Genomic DNA, 17,735 nt, shown 5'->3' on the forward strand with positions numbered 1-17,735 from the left:
CCAAAACAAAGTTGAGGTCCCAGGCTGGAGTTGGGGCTCTCCTGGGTGGTCGTAGATTTTTGGTCCCTCTGAGGAACTGCTTAAGCAGTGGATGAGAGAAGAGGGGAGGTTCTGTGTTATAATGAGCTGAAATGGCTGAAGCGTGAATTTTGATGGAGGAGAAAGACAGGCCCTTGTGAAGCATCTCAGTTAAGTATTGTAAAATCTGAGGTAAATTGGGCACTGCTGTGCACATCCCTTGAGATTGGTTCCAGGCGCAGAATCTTTTCCATTTTTCAGCATAAGATTTTCTAGTACTAGACCTCCTTGCCTATAAAATGATATCCATCACTGGTTTACTGGGGGATGGTAAAGGAGAGATTAGGTAATTAGCCAGGCTGCTAGGTTCAGTGTATGAAGCTGAGGGTGCAGAATCTGGTTCTCCTGCTGAGACAATAGGGTAGGAGTCTGAGGCTGGTGCCATGGGGCCAACTGTGACATACTGCGCAAGAGGGGGTACCAGTGTTGGCGTGACCAGTCTGGTGCAATCAAAATCGTCCTTAGTTTGTCTTGTTTGACCTTTAGTAGTACTTTGGAGAGCAGAGGCAGAGGAGGAAAGGCATACATGGATAGGTTTTTCCAGCTGAAAGATAGAGCATCCACTTTCCAAGCTTGATTGTGGGGAGTCCTTGTGCAAAATTTGTCCAATTGATAGTTCTGGGGGGAGGTAAACAGGTCTATATCTGGGCTCCCCCATTTGCTTGTCAACATGTTGAAAATCCTATGGGTCCATGAGGTTTCTGCTTAGTTCGTCTGCCAGTGTATTCAGTTTTCCTGGCAAGACTTGAGCTTGTAGATGCACTTGGTAGCTCAGGGCTGTGTTCCACAATGCCATAGCTAGTCTGCCTAGGGGGTAAGAATGTGTACCACCCTGCTTATGTACCACATAACAGTGGTGTTGTCCGTCTTTACCATTATTTGTCCTGGATGAATGTGGTCCTTGAAAGCTGTCAGAGCATGCGGTACAGCTAACATTTCTTTTTGATTGATATGCAAGTGCATTTGACTTGGGTTCCATTAGCCTGAATGCACTTCCCTGCCAGGTGAGCTCCCCCATGCAAAATCTGATGCGTCTGTTAGGGTTTGGGTGGCAGGGGGTGGTGTGAATGGTAGTCCATTGTTTTGGTGACAGGCCTCTGCCCACCAAAGAAACTCCAGGCGTAGGCAAGGTATGACAGGAATCATTGCTTCTAGATACTGAGAATGTTGACATCATAGGCTTTTTAGATAACATTGTAGTCTTGCATATGGAATCAGAAGAATGCAAGAGGCCATGAACCCCAAGGCTTGCAATATTTGACTTGCAGACAGTAGGGTTTTTGTGGCCACTTGTTTGAAGTAGGTTGTCAAATTAGTTTGTTTCTCTGGCGTGAGAAAAGCCATCTGGGAAGTTGTATTCAAGCTTGCTCCCAGGAATATGATTTATTGACAGGGTACCAGGTGTGATTTCTTTTCATTTATGGTGTACCCCAAACAACACCCTTTGTACGAAGGCCAGATGATTCAAAATTATGTCCTGGCTTTCTGCCTGAATTAAACAATCGTTCAGGTATGGGTATATTTAAATATTTCTTTGTCTGCAAAATGCAATAACTGGGGCTAAGCCCTTTGTGAATAGCCTGGGCACAGTAGATAAGCCAAAGGGCAGTGCAGAGAACTGGTAGTGATTGTAGCCTGCTTTGAAGCAAGATTCCCTGATTGGGATGTGCAGGTATGCTTCCTTTAAATCGAGTGTTATCATTCAGGCATCTTTTCCTAGCATAGGGAGCAACTGGTAAAGAGTCAGCATCTTGAATTTTGGAATCACCAAAAAGGAGTTTAGAGTAGACAGGTCCAGAATAGGACACCATGAATGGTCTTTTCTGGGTACCAGGAAAAGCCTTGAGTAGAAACCTTGTCCTTTTTCCTCTTCTGATACAGTTTGAATAGCCTTTATGTGTAAAAGAGAGAGTATTTGCTTTTGAGCCTCTGCCCACTGATTTGGGGGTAGATCTGGCCAACCTTTTGGCATTGGTAATGTGTGGAAGTGAAATCTGTATCCTTGGGACACTATACCCATTTGTTCTGGGTAATGAGTTCCCAGTTTTTGGCCTGCAGACCAATCTTTCCCCCTAAAGGAGCATTCAGTTGAGAAGTGCTTGAAAATTTTAAAATCAAGTCATTGAGACAGTTTTCCATTGGGGGGAGTCTTACTGCTCCCAGGTTTGGAAGTGGAGGCTCCCCCCCACTGCTTAGTCTTGTGCGTACCCTGAGACTGAAACCTGGGATTGCTGTTGTGTCTGGGTTTGGATTGAAGAGGCTGGGAAGGAGCCAGAAAGGACCAATTCTTAGAGGGCCAATGCCTACTAAATCTTGCAGGCTGAACTTGTAAGAAATCTTTATCAGTTTACATAGATTTAGCTTTATCTTCCATCCTTTTAAGAACTTCTTCAGCTTTGTTGCCAAACAGGCAGTCCTGATTTAATGGAGCATCCAACAGTTTAGCTTTAACATGATCAGGCAAAGATTGCTCCTTAAGCCAAGCATGCCTTCCGAGTACAGACCCAGTGACAGCAGCCCTGCAAGAGGCCTCTAAAGAATCAAACCCACATTGCAAAGTATGTTTTCCAACCTGTTCAGCAGAATGCATTAAATCCTGTAATTCCTTATTTTCAGCACAGTCAGGAATCAAAATCATTTTCTGTTTAAGCAATCCAATAATATGTTGTTGATACTTTAATATATGAAACTGACAGTTTAAGGCCCTAATGGCCAAGGTTGCAGAAGTGTAAACCTTCTTACCCCATCTATCCAGTGTCCTGGAGTCACTATCAGAAGGGGTAGGGTTTTTGGCAGTAGAGGCCTTAATGCCCTTGGGTCCCTGTGAAATAGTCTCTGGATCCGCAATAGGATTTTTAAAAAGGAACTTGTGAGCATCAGGAACCCTGTAGTATCCGTCAGGTTTTCTGGGAGCAGGAGGCAAAGAATCAGGGGCCAAACTAGATTCCAAAAAGGCATCATCAACAATGTCTAGTACAAGAGGTATAGCTAAAGGCCTATGCTGAGGCAAGAGTAAGAAATCCCTAAGCCTCTTTTTCAAATCAGAAAAATCCTGGCTTTCCCAGTGGAAATGCTCCCTTAGAGTGCACAAGGTTTCACCAAAAGAAAAAAGTCCTCTAGAGGGGAAGCAGAGGGAATAGCGTGCTGTGCATCAGAATCCACATAAGTAGATAAAGGTAAATCCAGATCATCAGAAGAATCAGAATCCTGGTCAGAAGATTCATAAACAATTTCAGTCCTAGGTCTCTTAGAAGAGGGAGGCTGGCTTCCCCTGATTAAAGTTATAAGATCTTCAGCCATTCTTATCATTTGTTTTTTAGGCATAGAGGCCTGGGCGTCGTTTTTTTAGGCATGGTTTGAGGTTTAGGCCTTAAAGAAGAAGAAGGAGGCGTCGGTTTAATATGCAAGTCCGTAGGCCTGAATACACCCTCAGAAGCCGGTGCCTGCACAGAGGCTCCGGACCCATCCAAGGTAGAGACATCCGCAGGTTCCACAGTTGAAGCATCTCGTGGCATATCGGACTCCAAATGGGTCTCAGTAGAGGCCTGCGAATCAGAAGTAGTGGGTATCAGGGGCTGCGAAAGCGACTCACTGAGTACCGGCGAACTGGCGACTGGCTTAGGAGAAGCGTCATCAGCACAAAACTGACAGCAAGGTACGTTGTGGTCAGGGCCTAGGCAAGGAATACAGTACAAATGAAAATCTTTGTGAGGTATTTGCCTTCCACAAGAAATGCAATTATTAACTTTTACTGACATTGGTAAGGAGCAAGATAAAGTTTTCCCGATGGGGTACTTAGCTTTAGTTGAAGATTTTGGTTCTGAAACTTGAAAATGAAAATTTCAGGAGTCGGCCGACCGGCACTTGCAAACTGCTTCTGCTTTACTTGCAAACTGCTTCTGCTTTGGGCACCGCACGGCAAGAAAGACTGATGTAATGGCGTCAGCTGCATGTTTTATACCTCTGACATCATGGAAGAAGGGACAGCAACCAATGCAGGACCCAAGACTTTGTTATCAGGCCGACTGAGGGATACTGCAAACAGATAACCCAAATGTGATGACTGCAACAGTGAAACACAAAGAACATCAGCAATTCAACAGCAGCAAAGATATACTGTCACGACAGGCCACGCATTAAATTACCAACAATGGTAAAGAAGAGAAATACCCAAGTGTGTTATAGAAAGGAATACCAACGATGGTATATATAAATTACCAAAGGGTACAGGAAAGGGAGGGACTGTACCAATTATTTTACTAAGAAATACCAGAAAGGTGTAAAGGGCAGGAAATTTTCACTCACACAAGAAGTAAAAATTCAAAAAGTGTAAAGGACTAAAAGTAAAGGAGATATAAGTGATTACAAAGGCAAAAGGTCAATATTTAGAGAAAAAAAAAGAAACACTTAACTTGAGAGCTGGTCTTGCGTGTCTTGAAACTCTACACGGCAAACGAGATATGAGGAGAGGGACACTATGGGTAACCTTAGCTCGAGAGTTTTTGGCTCACACAAGCTTGCGATATCAGCCGAGTTGGTTACGAGGATGGAACCGAGACTTATCAGTCATGAATGAATAAAGATTAACAACATTAGAATAGATGTTTCTTTTTGGAATTATTCAAGTGAAGTTAATAGAAAAGTACTCTCAGAAAAAGATAAACTTTGTTTATAGTCAGCGAAGGAATCCATATCTTTGCTGTTCTGGTGTGTACACACATGGACATTTTTACATAGATGTTTTTTCACCCTACACACACTAGCAATAATGTACAAGAAAGATGAAATGAAATGTTGAAGATGTGGTGGACATCCTGATGCTGACTGGATATATACGGTTGTTAATTGCAAAATAATTTCCCCATTTTGGTTAGACTTTAAATATCTTTGTACAGCTCTATGGAATGACAGCTATATAATTTCTGACTCCCTTATCCTTTTCAATGTTCCTGATGTCATTCCTAAAAAAAATAAACTTTTACTATGGTCTATCCTCTCTATAGCAAGGAAAATTCTTACTAAAAATTGGAAATTCCAATCTACTCCTGTCTTTAAAAGTTGTTGAGTTTATTCATCTTGTGAAATACATTTGTAAGAAAGATTGCTAATATAAAAACAAGGACTTACACAACTCATCATTTAAATTGCTTGGACAAGATTGTCTTACCTGTTAGAGAAATATTAAGTGTTCAACATATATTGATTTTTAGTTGTTAAGAGACTGTACATTGTTTTTTTACTGTTACTATACTGTTAATATTTTATTATACTGTTAATATTTTAACTTATCAATGAAAAATTCTAGTAATTTTGCATTGGCAACGTTTTGAATTTTTGTGTTGTTTGAGGAGATAATACTAAGCTCACTGCTGTTCTGGCTTACGTTCTGGAGAAGGAATAGGATTAATTTGATTTTTGTTGGGGTTTAAGAGCAACTGACATTTGGCCAATTTTCTATAGCGGTGCAAACTTCCCGATGTAATTGTTTCTACGATTTGGAGTTAAGCAAACTAAGTCTTTAGCATATTGTATTATAGTGGCAAGTTTTGATTCCTTATGCATGTCATAAATGAACACAAATTCTATCATCATGATCCTTGGACCATTCAACTCTCAACTGAGTACAATACACCAAGAGCCAAGAAATATAAAAATTCCTATATTCCAGCAGCCCCTAGAATGCATACATACCACTGTCTGCCATGCCATACACAGATCTTACTAAGCCCCACAGCCACAATCTAAAACAATCCCCACCCTGCTAAGTAAAATAAAGATGGCAACCAATATAGACAGACAGATGAATGAATACATACACACAGACTCACTACAGCATCCCCCACCCACACTTAATTTCCTGGCCTAAATACACCATCCCCAAAAAAACAAGAAACAAAAACACCCCGATCCAATTAACTCTCCTCTACATCCATACCCCATCCAATCACAGTTATCTTGAACTGCACCTCAACCAATAAAAAAAAAAATTTCCACTGCATAGCCAATTCATAAAAAGGTAAGAGTGCTCTTTCTAATTTTAATACAGAAACTCAATTGAAATCTGTTAACCATATAAATGAATCAGGAAACATTTACTACAAATAAAACTTAAAAAAATGACTGGGTAAGATATACAAGACTAACTCTGTTAATAATATGGTTATGCAAAAATGGCTTACGATGTTCAGATGTAACTTTTTGATGTCCTTACATTCACTGCTGCAGTATGCCATGAAGCCCACCGTCCAGCCAGTTTACCAAAGTCTACCGTTGCTTTAAGGTGCACTGAACATCACCTATACACTCCTTGTGTAGGATGTGGCATAAAGGTGACATTCAGGGATAAGTCCGCACCGCTGCAGATAGGTACCCTGTTGGGTTTTTTGTTCCTTTTCTGATGTCATCCAGAAAGAGTAAATGTGAGTGTGGGAGACTGACACCCCATAAAGACCGCCACAATAAGTGTCTTTTGCTTGGGTGCTGCTCACGACCATACGTCTTGTTCTATTTGTCAGGCGTTTGTCCTAAAACTCTTCACAGTAAGCTTTCTTCCCTTTCATTGTACCTTGAGAACCAGCATCTTAAGCTTCTTGCTGCAGATGCTATGGATGGAACTTCCTGCCATGAGGGTCAGCTGTCAGGGAAGCAGAATGTGCATAAGGTAAGGCCGGAATCTTCCGCTGTCCAGCCTCTGCCGTGAGTTTATTATAAACTCGGAGACTCACCTGGTTGTATTGTCAGATTCCTCTACCACGTCTGGGTTGGAGGTTGGTGAGGATCTAGCAGACAGCACATCCGACAAGGCTCTGCAGGCGTCCGTTTTGGGTATTCAGATGGAACCACGGTTGATTGTTTCAGAAGGATCTAGAGGGGTCACGCTGTTTTTCTTTATGGACAAGTTCCTACTACAGTTGTGGAATGCCATCCTGAGTCACAAGCTTCTCAGATTTCTAGGATGGAACACCCCCTTAAAAAAAGTAATGGAAAACTAATCATGGTTTCTTCTGCTCCTAGGGATCCACAAAGTGAGTGGCAGGCCTTTACTCAGGGGTTATTTAATGCTTTGCTGTCACTCAGGCCTCCTCAAGGGGTTTTGGTTCCTGTTCCTCCTTGATCCTCTTCTTCCCCTAAAAGGCCTAGAGAATTGAATTCTTCTAAGATGCATTCTGATGATGAATCCCTTGCTTATTCTACCCAGATTCCTTCGCCTTTAGACTATGGGTCTGAGGAGGAGGAGGACTCTCATACTCTAGATAATCCTTCTGAGGAAATTTCCTTTGAGAACACAATCTCTAGGGTCATGGAATTTTTCAAGTGGGATTGTGTCCAGGTTTCTGATATCCATAAGCGGTACTATGAGTTACTGCCAATGCAATCTCCTAAACCTGCGGCCATTCCTCCCTGTCTTGCCTGCTTTAGTGGATGTTTTTTCCAATGCCTCTAAAGTGCCAGATTCTCTGCCCCCTGTTCCCAAGAAGTCTGATAGGCTGAGGATTGTTCCTTTTTGTTTAAATGTCCTGCTGCTGGCCCCTCTGTGGTGTTTGTAGCCTCTGATAAGCCATCTCAATTACTTCCTTCATCCAAGTTTCTACTGTCCTTGTCAGAAAGCAGTACCATGGATAGGCTAGATAAGAAGGTATACACTTCGGCTACACTAGCTTTTAGGGCTATTAATTATCAGGCCCATATCTCTAGGTATGTGTTGGCTCTTCTTTTTCAGGCTTGTCAGCTTCTTTCTGATCTTCCAGACTCAGAGTAAATCTTCTGCACTTTCCTTGCTAGGGACTTCTTCTCAGGTAGTTTGTCATTCTATCACTTCTCAGGTAGTTTGTCATTCTATCACTTGTAGCTATGATGCACCAGATGTCTCTTCTATGGTTGCTGCTTTTGGTTCAGTTCTGAGGAGGTATTCTTGGCTTCACCTTCAATCTTTACCCGATGATATTAACACCAAGTTGATGGATGCTCCTCTTGTTAATAAACTTTTGTTTGGGGAAGCAACTGATGGTTTAAGTCTCTTCAGGACAAGAGGAAGGGCTTACAGGAGCTTAAACATGTCTTTGTTTCTCCTATGCCTAAATTTCAGCGAAACTACCCTTCTAAGCCAGCATTGTTCGTAGGTAATCTTGCCCTCCTTCTAAAGGTAAAAAGGGTGATAAACGGACTCCTCCTGCTAAGGCCACTCAGACTGCAGGGATTCTTAAGCCCTCCTTTCCCGAGGAACCAGGGGTCAACTGACTATCCACCTGTTCCCATCCACATTCCTCTATCTACAGCTCTCTCTTCCTCTTTGGCTCAGAATCACCCAGGATTCTTGGGTTCTGTCAATTATTCGGCAAGGGTACTTCGTGGTCTGGATTTCCCACCCTCCTTTTATGGGCATTCCTTAGCCTCCTCTGGAACAACTTCCTTTTTTCTCTAGAGGTTCTTCAAGAACTCTTGTCTCAGGGTACTATTCAAGAGGTGCCTGTGTCCTAAAGGGGGAAAAGGATTTTATTCAAGAATGTTTCTAGTGCCCAGAAAAGAAGGTGCTTGGAGATCTATTCTAGACCTCTCTCATCTAAATACCTTTCAGAAGGTGCCTTCCCTTCAGTCTATTTTCCTCTCTTGTTTCCTCAGGCCTTTTCAGTGTCTCTGGATCTCAAGGATGCTTATCTCTATAATCCAATCCATCCTCTTTTCAGGAGATTTTTGCATTTCTCTGTTGCTTGCTAGCATTTTCACTTCTGTGCTTTGCCCTTTGGCCTTTCTACTGCCCCAAGGGTATTCACCAAATGCCTCGCTCCTGTGATTGCTTTTTGCAGGCTTCAAGGGATCTAAATCTTTCCTTATTTGGGTGACCTGCTGATTCAGGCATCCTCTCCAGAGGTCCTATTGCAAAATCTTTGTTTTACCATGTCTCTTCTTCAGAGCCTGGGGTTCATGATAAACTTCAAAATGTCTTCCCTGACTCCTTCTCAGGATCATGTGTTGCTGGGTTCCAAGATTCAAATGGTGCCAATGCTGGCATCCCTGCCTCCTCCAAAGGCCTTAACTCGCACTTCTTTATTTCAAACTCTTCTTCTCCTGGCCTCCATTTCAGCCAGGGAAGTTTTGAGAGTTCTGGGGTTCATGGCTTCCACCATTCCGATGCTCCCTTTGGCCAAACTCCACATGAGAAGTGCCAGTGGTTTCTGAAGTCGGTGTGGCTTCAGCATGTGCATCCTCTAGACTTTCCAGTTCTTCTCCCGTGTCAAAAGAAGGAAGTTCTGTAGTAGGTTCAGCAGTTGTGTCTGAATCCAGGGCTCCCTTTTCAAACATCCTCTTCTCTCTCAAGATGTGTTCGCAGATGCTTCAGATGTGGGATGGGAAGCAACATTTGGCTCCCAGAGGGTGAAAGAAGTGTGGACACATCATTGGCAGATGAAACACATCAACATCAAAGAGACGAGAACTCTTATTCTGGCTCTTCAGACCTTTCATCCTCTCTCCTCTCGGAGGCTTCTCAATGTATTCACAGTTATGTGGTATATCAACAAACTGGGGGGGGGGGGGGTACTAGATCTTATGTCTTTGCCGGCTGGCACTTCTGGTATGGGATCTGGCTATCAAGTATCAAGGGACTCTTCAGGCAGTTTATATTTCTGCAGATCAGATCATTGTGGCAGACAATCCGAGCAGGTCCTTCACTCAATCCCATGAATGGATGCTTCATAGGGATGTGTTTCTGGACATTGTTCACCAGTGTGGTACTCCTAAAGTAGATCTCTCTGCCTCCCCTCTGAACAGACATCCTCTGTTTTGTGCCAGACTCCCGGGTCCTCTGGTATGGAAGGTGGATGTCCTTTCATTTTCTTGGAAGGGGATGTTCCTTTTTGCCTTCCCACCCCTTCCTCTCATTCAGAGAGTCCTGTTCAAGATTCAACAGGATGCTCCCAAAATCTTTTTGGTGACTCCCTTTTGGCAACGACAGCACTGGTTCCCTTTACTTTTGCATCTAGCCAAGGGCAATCACAAGTTACCTCACAGGGTGAATCTCCTCAAACAAGACAAGGGGTCTATCATCCATCCCAACCTGTCTATGCTTCAATTGACACTGTGGGTGATATGGTTTGATCCCTCATAAACACCTTTTTTCTAAGGACGTGCTGCAGGTCCTGCAGGATGCCAGGAAACCTACTACTAGGAAATCCTACTTGTCTAAATGGAAAAGGTTTTCTATTTGGTGTCTTTCTCTCATGACCTGGACCCACTTTCTGTGGATGTTCCTTTGGTTCTCTCTTATTTGTGGGAGTTGCTCAATGCTGGTTTGGCCTATTCTTCTATTAAGGCCCACTTATCAGCTCTTTCTGCTTGTCTGCCTTTAACTCCCCAGTTAGCTTCTAGATTTGAGGCTAAGCAATTTCTTAAAGGCGTCCTTAATATTAGATCTCCAAGGAAGCCTGTTCCTCCCCCCTGGAATCTTAATTTTGTTCTGGAAAAACTGACTCAGGCTCCTTTTGAGGCTGCTGTTTCAGCTTCCTTGCAACATTGTTCTTGGATGACTGTTCTTTTGTTAACTCTTACTTCTGCCAGACGGGAATCTGAGTTGCAAGCCCTTATGGCTTGTCCACCTTTTTTGATATTTCATGAGGACAGGGTGTCCTTGTGTAATAATCCATCTTTCATGCCAAAGGTGGTTAACGAGTTGTCGCTTAATCAGTCTATTAAACTGCCTACTTTTCCCCCTCTCAGCAAAATGACAGTGAGAGGGTACTGCATACCTTAGATGTGCGCAGACAGCTCAGATTTTATTTGGGTAAAACTAAAGCCATCATAAAATCTGACCAGTTATTTGTTTCATTTTATCCTAGGTCTCTGGGTTTGTCTGTTACCAAGCAAACTATTTCCACTTGGATTTCAAAGGCTATTTCCTTCTATTACACTTTTCATGGCGAGACCCTTCCTTGTTCTACTAGAGTTGTGGCTTCTTCTGGTGGGTCTTTCAAAGGCTTAGACACTTATTTTATTCCTGAAGCTGCTACCTGGACTTCTTTGCATACCTTCACCAAACATTACCAATTGGATGGTATCTCCAGAGCTAGAGCTGGTTTCGCTGACGCCATTCTCCACGGCTTTTTACAGGGCTCTGCTACTGCTTCCTCCTCCCAAGTTTCTTCTTGAGCTTTGGCACTCTCCCATTTGTAATAAATATTGCAGAGGTGAATTTAAGGAAATAATACACAGGAGGTGAATTTAAGGAAATAATACAGTTGTGTAAAATCTTACCATAACGGTTGATGTTCTTGCCTTCACCGCCGCAGTATTCACTCCATCTCCCTAGTCTTTTTTCCTTCCTGGATGTACAGGTTCTCCTTGGTTTTCCTTGAACTGCTGCTCGTAATGGGGTAATCAGCTCCAAAGACGGTACGCCTGAATTTCACCTTTATGCCCTACACTATGCAAGGAGTGTATAGGTGACATTCAACGTACCTTAAAGCAATGGCAGACTTTGGTAAACTGGCAGATGGTGGGCTTCACTGCACAAAACCCCCTGCATTTGTAATGAATACTGCAGTGGTGAAAGCAAGGACATCTACAGTTATGCTAAGATTTTACACAACTGTACTTTTTCTCCATTCATTAAGACAGCTCCATCCATTTCCCCCATTGTACATAATATTTCACTGACATATCCCTTCTGTATGTATTTATCTATCTATATATACACATACATACACACACACATTCATTCATGTGTGTATGTATATATATATATATATATATATAAAATGTAAAATTGCGTGCGCGTGTATATGTGTGTGTATGTGTGTATATATACATATATATATATATATATATATATATATATATACACATTATATATATATATATATATATATATATATATATATATATACACACACACATTACACACACACACACACACACACACACACACACACACACATATATGGATTCACTTTAGATGCTCGAAATACTGAAATATCGAATTTCAGTATTTCCAACCCATAAAGTCGAATCTTCAAAACATGGAAAACTCAGAAGCGCGAAATTCAAAATCTCGCACACCAGAGATTTTGAATTTCATGCTACTACACACACACACACACACACACACACACACACACACACACACACACACACACACACACAATCCTCCCCACACACAAACACAAGCTCTATACTTCATAAATGCAGGGGGGGCAAGCCCCCCACACCCCCTACTTAAATATTCTAACTCTGAGGTCGCACTACACACAAACACCACCACACAAGTTACATTCTGCTCGCACACACACACATATCATAGCAACAAAACACACAACACAGCTCCTACCCAAAATCCTTAACACACACACTTAACTAAATCCATAATCACAGCGGAACCTCAGAAGCGTGAAATTCAAAACCTCCGGTATTTGAGGTTTTCAGTTTTTCTCTTCTGAGCTTTCACTCTTATCAGGATTCCACTTTATGGGTTTGAAATACTGAAATTCGATATTTCAGTTTTTCAAGCTTCTAAAGTGACTCTCTCTCTCTCATATATATATATATATATATATATATATATATATATACACATATATATTATATATATATATATATATATATATATATATATATATATATATATATATACACACACACACACACACACACACACACACATACATACACACACACATATATATTTATTTATACACACACAGATGTATATAAAAACAACCACAAAACCTGCACCACAACTCAAGATAAAATGTCTCCAATTGTGCTACTGGTGTTCTTTGTGGGCATATGTATGTTACTATCCATATGTCTGCTTTGCAACTTTCTTTTAACTTGGAACTACATAAAGAGAGAGTATGCACACTTATTTATGTAACAATTTGATTATGGTGTGTGAGTTGGTCTACTGACCCTTTTCTGTATGACATGAGTACAAAAAAAAAAATCAAATAATACAATATACATAGTATAAATTAAGTAAAGCAAGGTATATAGTAGAAAACAAGCAGGTTATATTGGAATCCCAATTTAAAAAAAAAAATCATTAAAGATAAACTACAAGATATATATGTATATACATTTCACACATACTCTTACATAGACATTTGTCTGTAGACCACTACATCTGTAAACTGTGTTGCAACAGCAGTGAAATTATCATAAACATGACAATACAGAAATCTTGGGCTAATCTCTGTGTCCTTTATACCTGCATGTTGGAGGAGTAACTGAAGGGCACAAGGCTACACTTCTGCATAAGCATAGTGCACTTTATTTGCTACTGCTCTTCTGTAAACATGCTGCAATGCATTTTCTGCAAACATTCTCAGTATGTAGTTTACCTGCCTCACATCATCTGTCTTATTTGTGCTCTTCATCTAATCAGCATCTGTAACGTTCCCCAACTTCCTTATCTCTCTCTGAAGAATGGTGTACGCTTAGTGTACACAGTGTAGGTGTTACTGAATCTGGCCTATATATAGTTTATATAGACTTTATTCATCTGCTGGATTTCTTTTGTTAACTGTTTTATACTTATGTGGTTAAGTTGATGGTGGCAGGAATGGCTCATGCCAGGTAGTCCCTTTGCAGGTGCAGCGGAGATATGGCTGAGTTTATCAAGCTCAGTCAGTGAAATAAATCTGTTCTTGCATGATTGCGAATAATATACATTCAATTTTCACTCAGAATGGAAGCTACAGTGGTATAACTAGAAGGACCCTACTGTGTAAAAGTAGGCATACCACATGATTGAATATTGACTGTTGTGCAAAACGAAGAACTGTGACCACAGGTCGAAGTCTTATGGCACTGCTTTTGTCAAATTCTGACTAAACAAATTACATGGTAAGAAATTTACCGAAACTCAAATTACACTTCTGAAAATGCAAGAAAATCAGACTGTACACAACTGTATGTGACTAGTAGGGTCATACGATTAAAAGGGGCATTTGTTTCACATTTCACCTCCACAACCCGATCAGGCTTTCGGTTTTCCTCTCAGACTGGTTACTGCGGGTCCCTACCCCTCCTATTTCCATAACTGATTAGATGGTTACAGCTCCATTTTATGCATTGCTTAATGCACTGATAACTTCAACTTGGAAAGTACAAGGCTGATGAATCAAACCCCATATTAGCAAATCTTTTTAATTCCACTTCACACATCAGAAAATGAGCAATGTGTTTTTAACTTGGATGACGTTTAATAAATATGTTGCCAGTATGACAAAAGCACAGAAACAAAGTTCACAAAAATAACAATTTAGGGAAATGCAACATATACTTATTTCAATAATACTTTCTTGCACACAGTTTTTAATGAATTGAAAAATGCAACCATAATGTAACCTGAACCAGAGTCAAACTTCTGAGCAATGACTAAAGTGAGTAAAATAAAGCTGCTTATAAAATGCTGCAACAATCTAAGCAAAACTTCAGCCCAATGTAATAGAGGTGGGTGAAGCCACTAAGGGAAGGGTGCTCTGAAGAAGAAAAGTGAGTGCAAGTCTCATTACAAAGGCAAAGGAACTTAATTTACAGATACAGTAAATGTTCTACAGTCAGATGCCAAAGCCAAACCAAGTACACTTAATTGTTGCTGACAATAGTATTAAATTATTACCAATTCCAACTAGCTGATTTACAATGACTTTTTTAGCAAAGCACAGAAATAACATAGCTCTTTAATGATCATTTTGGATTCCTGGTGCAGTGAGTTAGACTGCCTGTCATTACAATCTTCACTCTTGCAAGACTGTGATACTGCATTGGACCTGACCTAGTCTTACACTGGGGCAAGAAACAAATAAGTGGGCGATGTGTTTTATACAGATAACCAATGGAGATGGATTACTTTTGTTGAGAAAATGTTTAAAAATACAGATAACCAATGGAGATGGATTACTTTTGTTGAGAAAATGTTTAAAAATACAATTACTACTTGCTGCAAGAAACTCTAGGGTGGTACAATAATTAGGCAATGTGAAAACTTGCTTATATCTTGTTTTTTTCATTTTCTGTTCTTTCTTTACACCATTAAGCAAAATACTTCAGAATATTCAATGATGGTGACCAGTGATTGAGCGAATTCAGCCTACCTGCCTCTGCTATTAATAATTTGCAGCAGAACAGAGGAAGCTAACCATAATTAAGTCTTTCTGGGGAGGGCCAAAACATTCAGTGCTCCTAACAAGTACAAAGACAAAAATTTTCAGAAACATGTGGGTAGGACTAGATACAGGAATGACAGCATGAGGAGAAAAATTCATGGAGTGAAATGTCTTAGGGATATCCATGTGAATAACGGATATTCTTAATGAAAGGGGGTACAGCATACATTAGTAGACATTCAGGATTAGCAGCAAATACGTGTGACTGATGTTCCTCTCAAAGGGTCTGCAGTGTTAGGGGTCTGACACATTCAGGAGCACTGCAGTGTGTACTAAGTATTTGCTGCCAAGCCATCCTAAATATTAAAAGCATTAAGTAAGATACCAATGTCACATAACATCAGCAGTGCTGGAGTCACTGTCGACACGCTTATGGACCAACCCGAGGCTGAAAAACGGCTAGGGTCCGAGCACATTAATGACATGCCAAGTTAAACTCGAAAGTCAGCGCACTGACATGCCCATAATCACAAAGTGCATACCTTTATTTCAATTTCCATTCATTTTCTGAAATAAAAGCATGCCTCTGATCTTCTCTGGCGATAGGATGGCTCTGCGCCCTATCAGGATTTCTAACTGCAGAAAACAGTGCAAAGTTTGCTGCCGCCAACATTTTTAAACATTAAAACAATATAGTCTGGACCGTCCGTTTTCAGTCTAAACTAGTATTAGTAAACTTAAAGCAAATAGTACCACATACATTTGATCTATACGTCAGTAGCACTGCCACACCAAGTACCAAAGTTCTCTTACTAGAGCCAAGACTCTGCGCCACTTGAAAAATGACAGTATAATTTTAATGTGTAGATGACATAAAAACACGCACAGACACCAACTAACCGCTTTCCTTGAAAGTGTAACAGCAACTCCTTTCTATAAGCTTATCATTAACATTCTATAAGCTTATCATTAACATTCTAGAAACTGGAACAACCTGAGTTGGTTGAGACGTAATCTCGATTCCTTCATTTTTCAGCAAGATTTGTTTTTTCTTATGTTTCCTTATAAGTTTCTTTTCCATTCTTTGCTCAACGTTTACTTCACAGGCAGCTTCCATTGTAGCGTTGCAATATTTACTACCGACTCTCAACCATCCTAAAGCATATAGTTCCGGGAGGTTACCCTACTGCTGCCTCTTGCGTTATATTTTCATACCTGAGAGAGAGCGGCAGTAATAGCAGCAGTCTGTGTACTTAGAAGTTTCACAAAACGGCAGTCTGACCGTGTGCTGAAGTGTTACTCGGTTATTCTAACGGTGTATATTGCACACATAAGTCATTAGTGCTTTCATTGTGTTCAAAGTATCTCCGTTAAAGTGTTACGTCACAGGCACAAGGTGCATGGTTTGATTCCCACCTTTAAAAGGAAAATAAGCCAGATTTAAAACAACCCACAAGGGCAGCTAGCCTAATACTTGCCTATGAGTTATACATAATGTCTAAATATTACAAATCGTGATCGCTTGAAATTGACAAGGGCTTCCAACATCTAATCAACAACATAGTTGTCAAGTGTCAACGTATTTGCCTCATTTTTGCAGTCTGTTTCTCTTAAAATTTGTGTTTTTTTTTTTTTTTTTGGGGGGGGGGGGTCAGAAGGGATTAAAGTCAATAAATAATGACAGGTATTTAAGTTTCAGACGGCATAGCCTTCGCGGAATGTAAATGCAAAACGTATTATTCCAGCAACGTTCTTAGTTTATAAGTCCAGCATTTTAAATGGATCCCAGTATTGAGGTCTTTGCCCCCTATGTTTTTACTTTGTCCAGATTTCTTATACTAAAAGACTAAGATGCACTTATATAGCCAAACTGGAAGCAAAACTCTCTTCACCCAAGACTGGACTAGACAGTCAAGAGGAGAAGATAAAGACTTACATCACAACACACACATCACATAGTCCCTCAAAACCTACACCACCAAAACACAAACACAAAATACACACCTACATTCGCGGAGGCTCTCAATAAAAATCTGCTCAAGCAACAGAGCCCTTCAAAGCAGAAATGCACGCAACCTCCACCCCCCAACACAACCCAAATGACACATAGCCCACAAACTCAATGTGCCACTCAACCACAGCCCATAAGGCATAACAATATACCCAACACTCTAGTCATGGGTGACTCTATAGTCAGGCACCCTGATGTTCCACTCACCAGGCTAAACAAGGAGAAAGTTACTGTCAGCTGCCTGTCAGGTGGAAGGATCCACCACATAACGCATGTAATCAGGTCACTCCACAACAAATACAAATATGACTTTGTCATTGTCCATGTTGGTGTGAATGACCTGAGACTTACCTCCCTGGACTACATGAAAAGAGACATAGAGGAGCTCTCCGATCTTGTAGCCCAGGCAGGTATGACCCTAGCCCTGAGTAGCATCCTGCCATCACACAGAATGGTACCACAGTACAAGGACAAAATGATTGACTTCAACAATTGGCTAAGCTTCTGGTATCATTCTAAGGGGATCCAGTATCTGTCTGCCTGGA

The 17,735-nt window shown here is 41.0% G+C and overlaps 1 protein-coding gene across 1 annotated transcript in view; it reads right to left on the reverse strand.

Annotated features, from left to right (window-relative positions):
* ALKBH8 (alkB homolog 8, tRNA methyltransferase) overlaps positions 1–16,540 on the reverse strand; it is a 1,100,659-nt gene extending 1,084,119 nt beyond the window's left edge. The window contains exon 1 of the mRNA XM_044072605.1: positions 16,174–16,540. Within this exon, the coding sequence (XP_043928540.1) occupies positions 16,174–16,296 (123 nt within the window). The 5' untranslated portion in view covers positions 16,297–16,540. The remainder of the gene's footprint in view (positions 1–16,173) is intronic.
* Positions 16,541–17,735: the final 1,195 nt, after the last annotated feature.

The sequence above is a fragment of the Protopterus annectens genome, chromosome 5.part0 (assembly GCF_019279795.1).
Source record: "Protopterus annectens isolate FY-2018-M chromosome 5.part0, PAN1.0, whole genome shotgun sequence".
In the NCBI taxonomy this organism is placed as follows: domain Eukaryota; kingdom Metazoa; phylum Chordata; order Ceratodontiformes; family Protopteridae; genus Protopterus; species Protopterus annectens.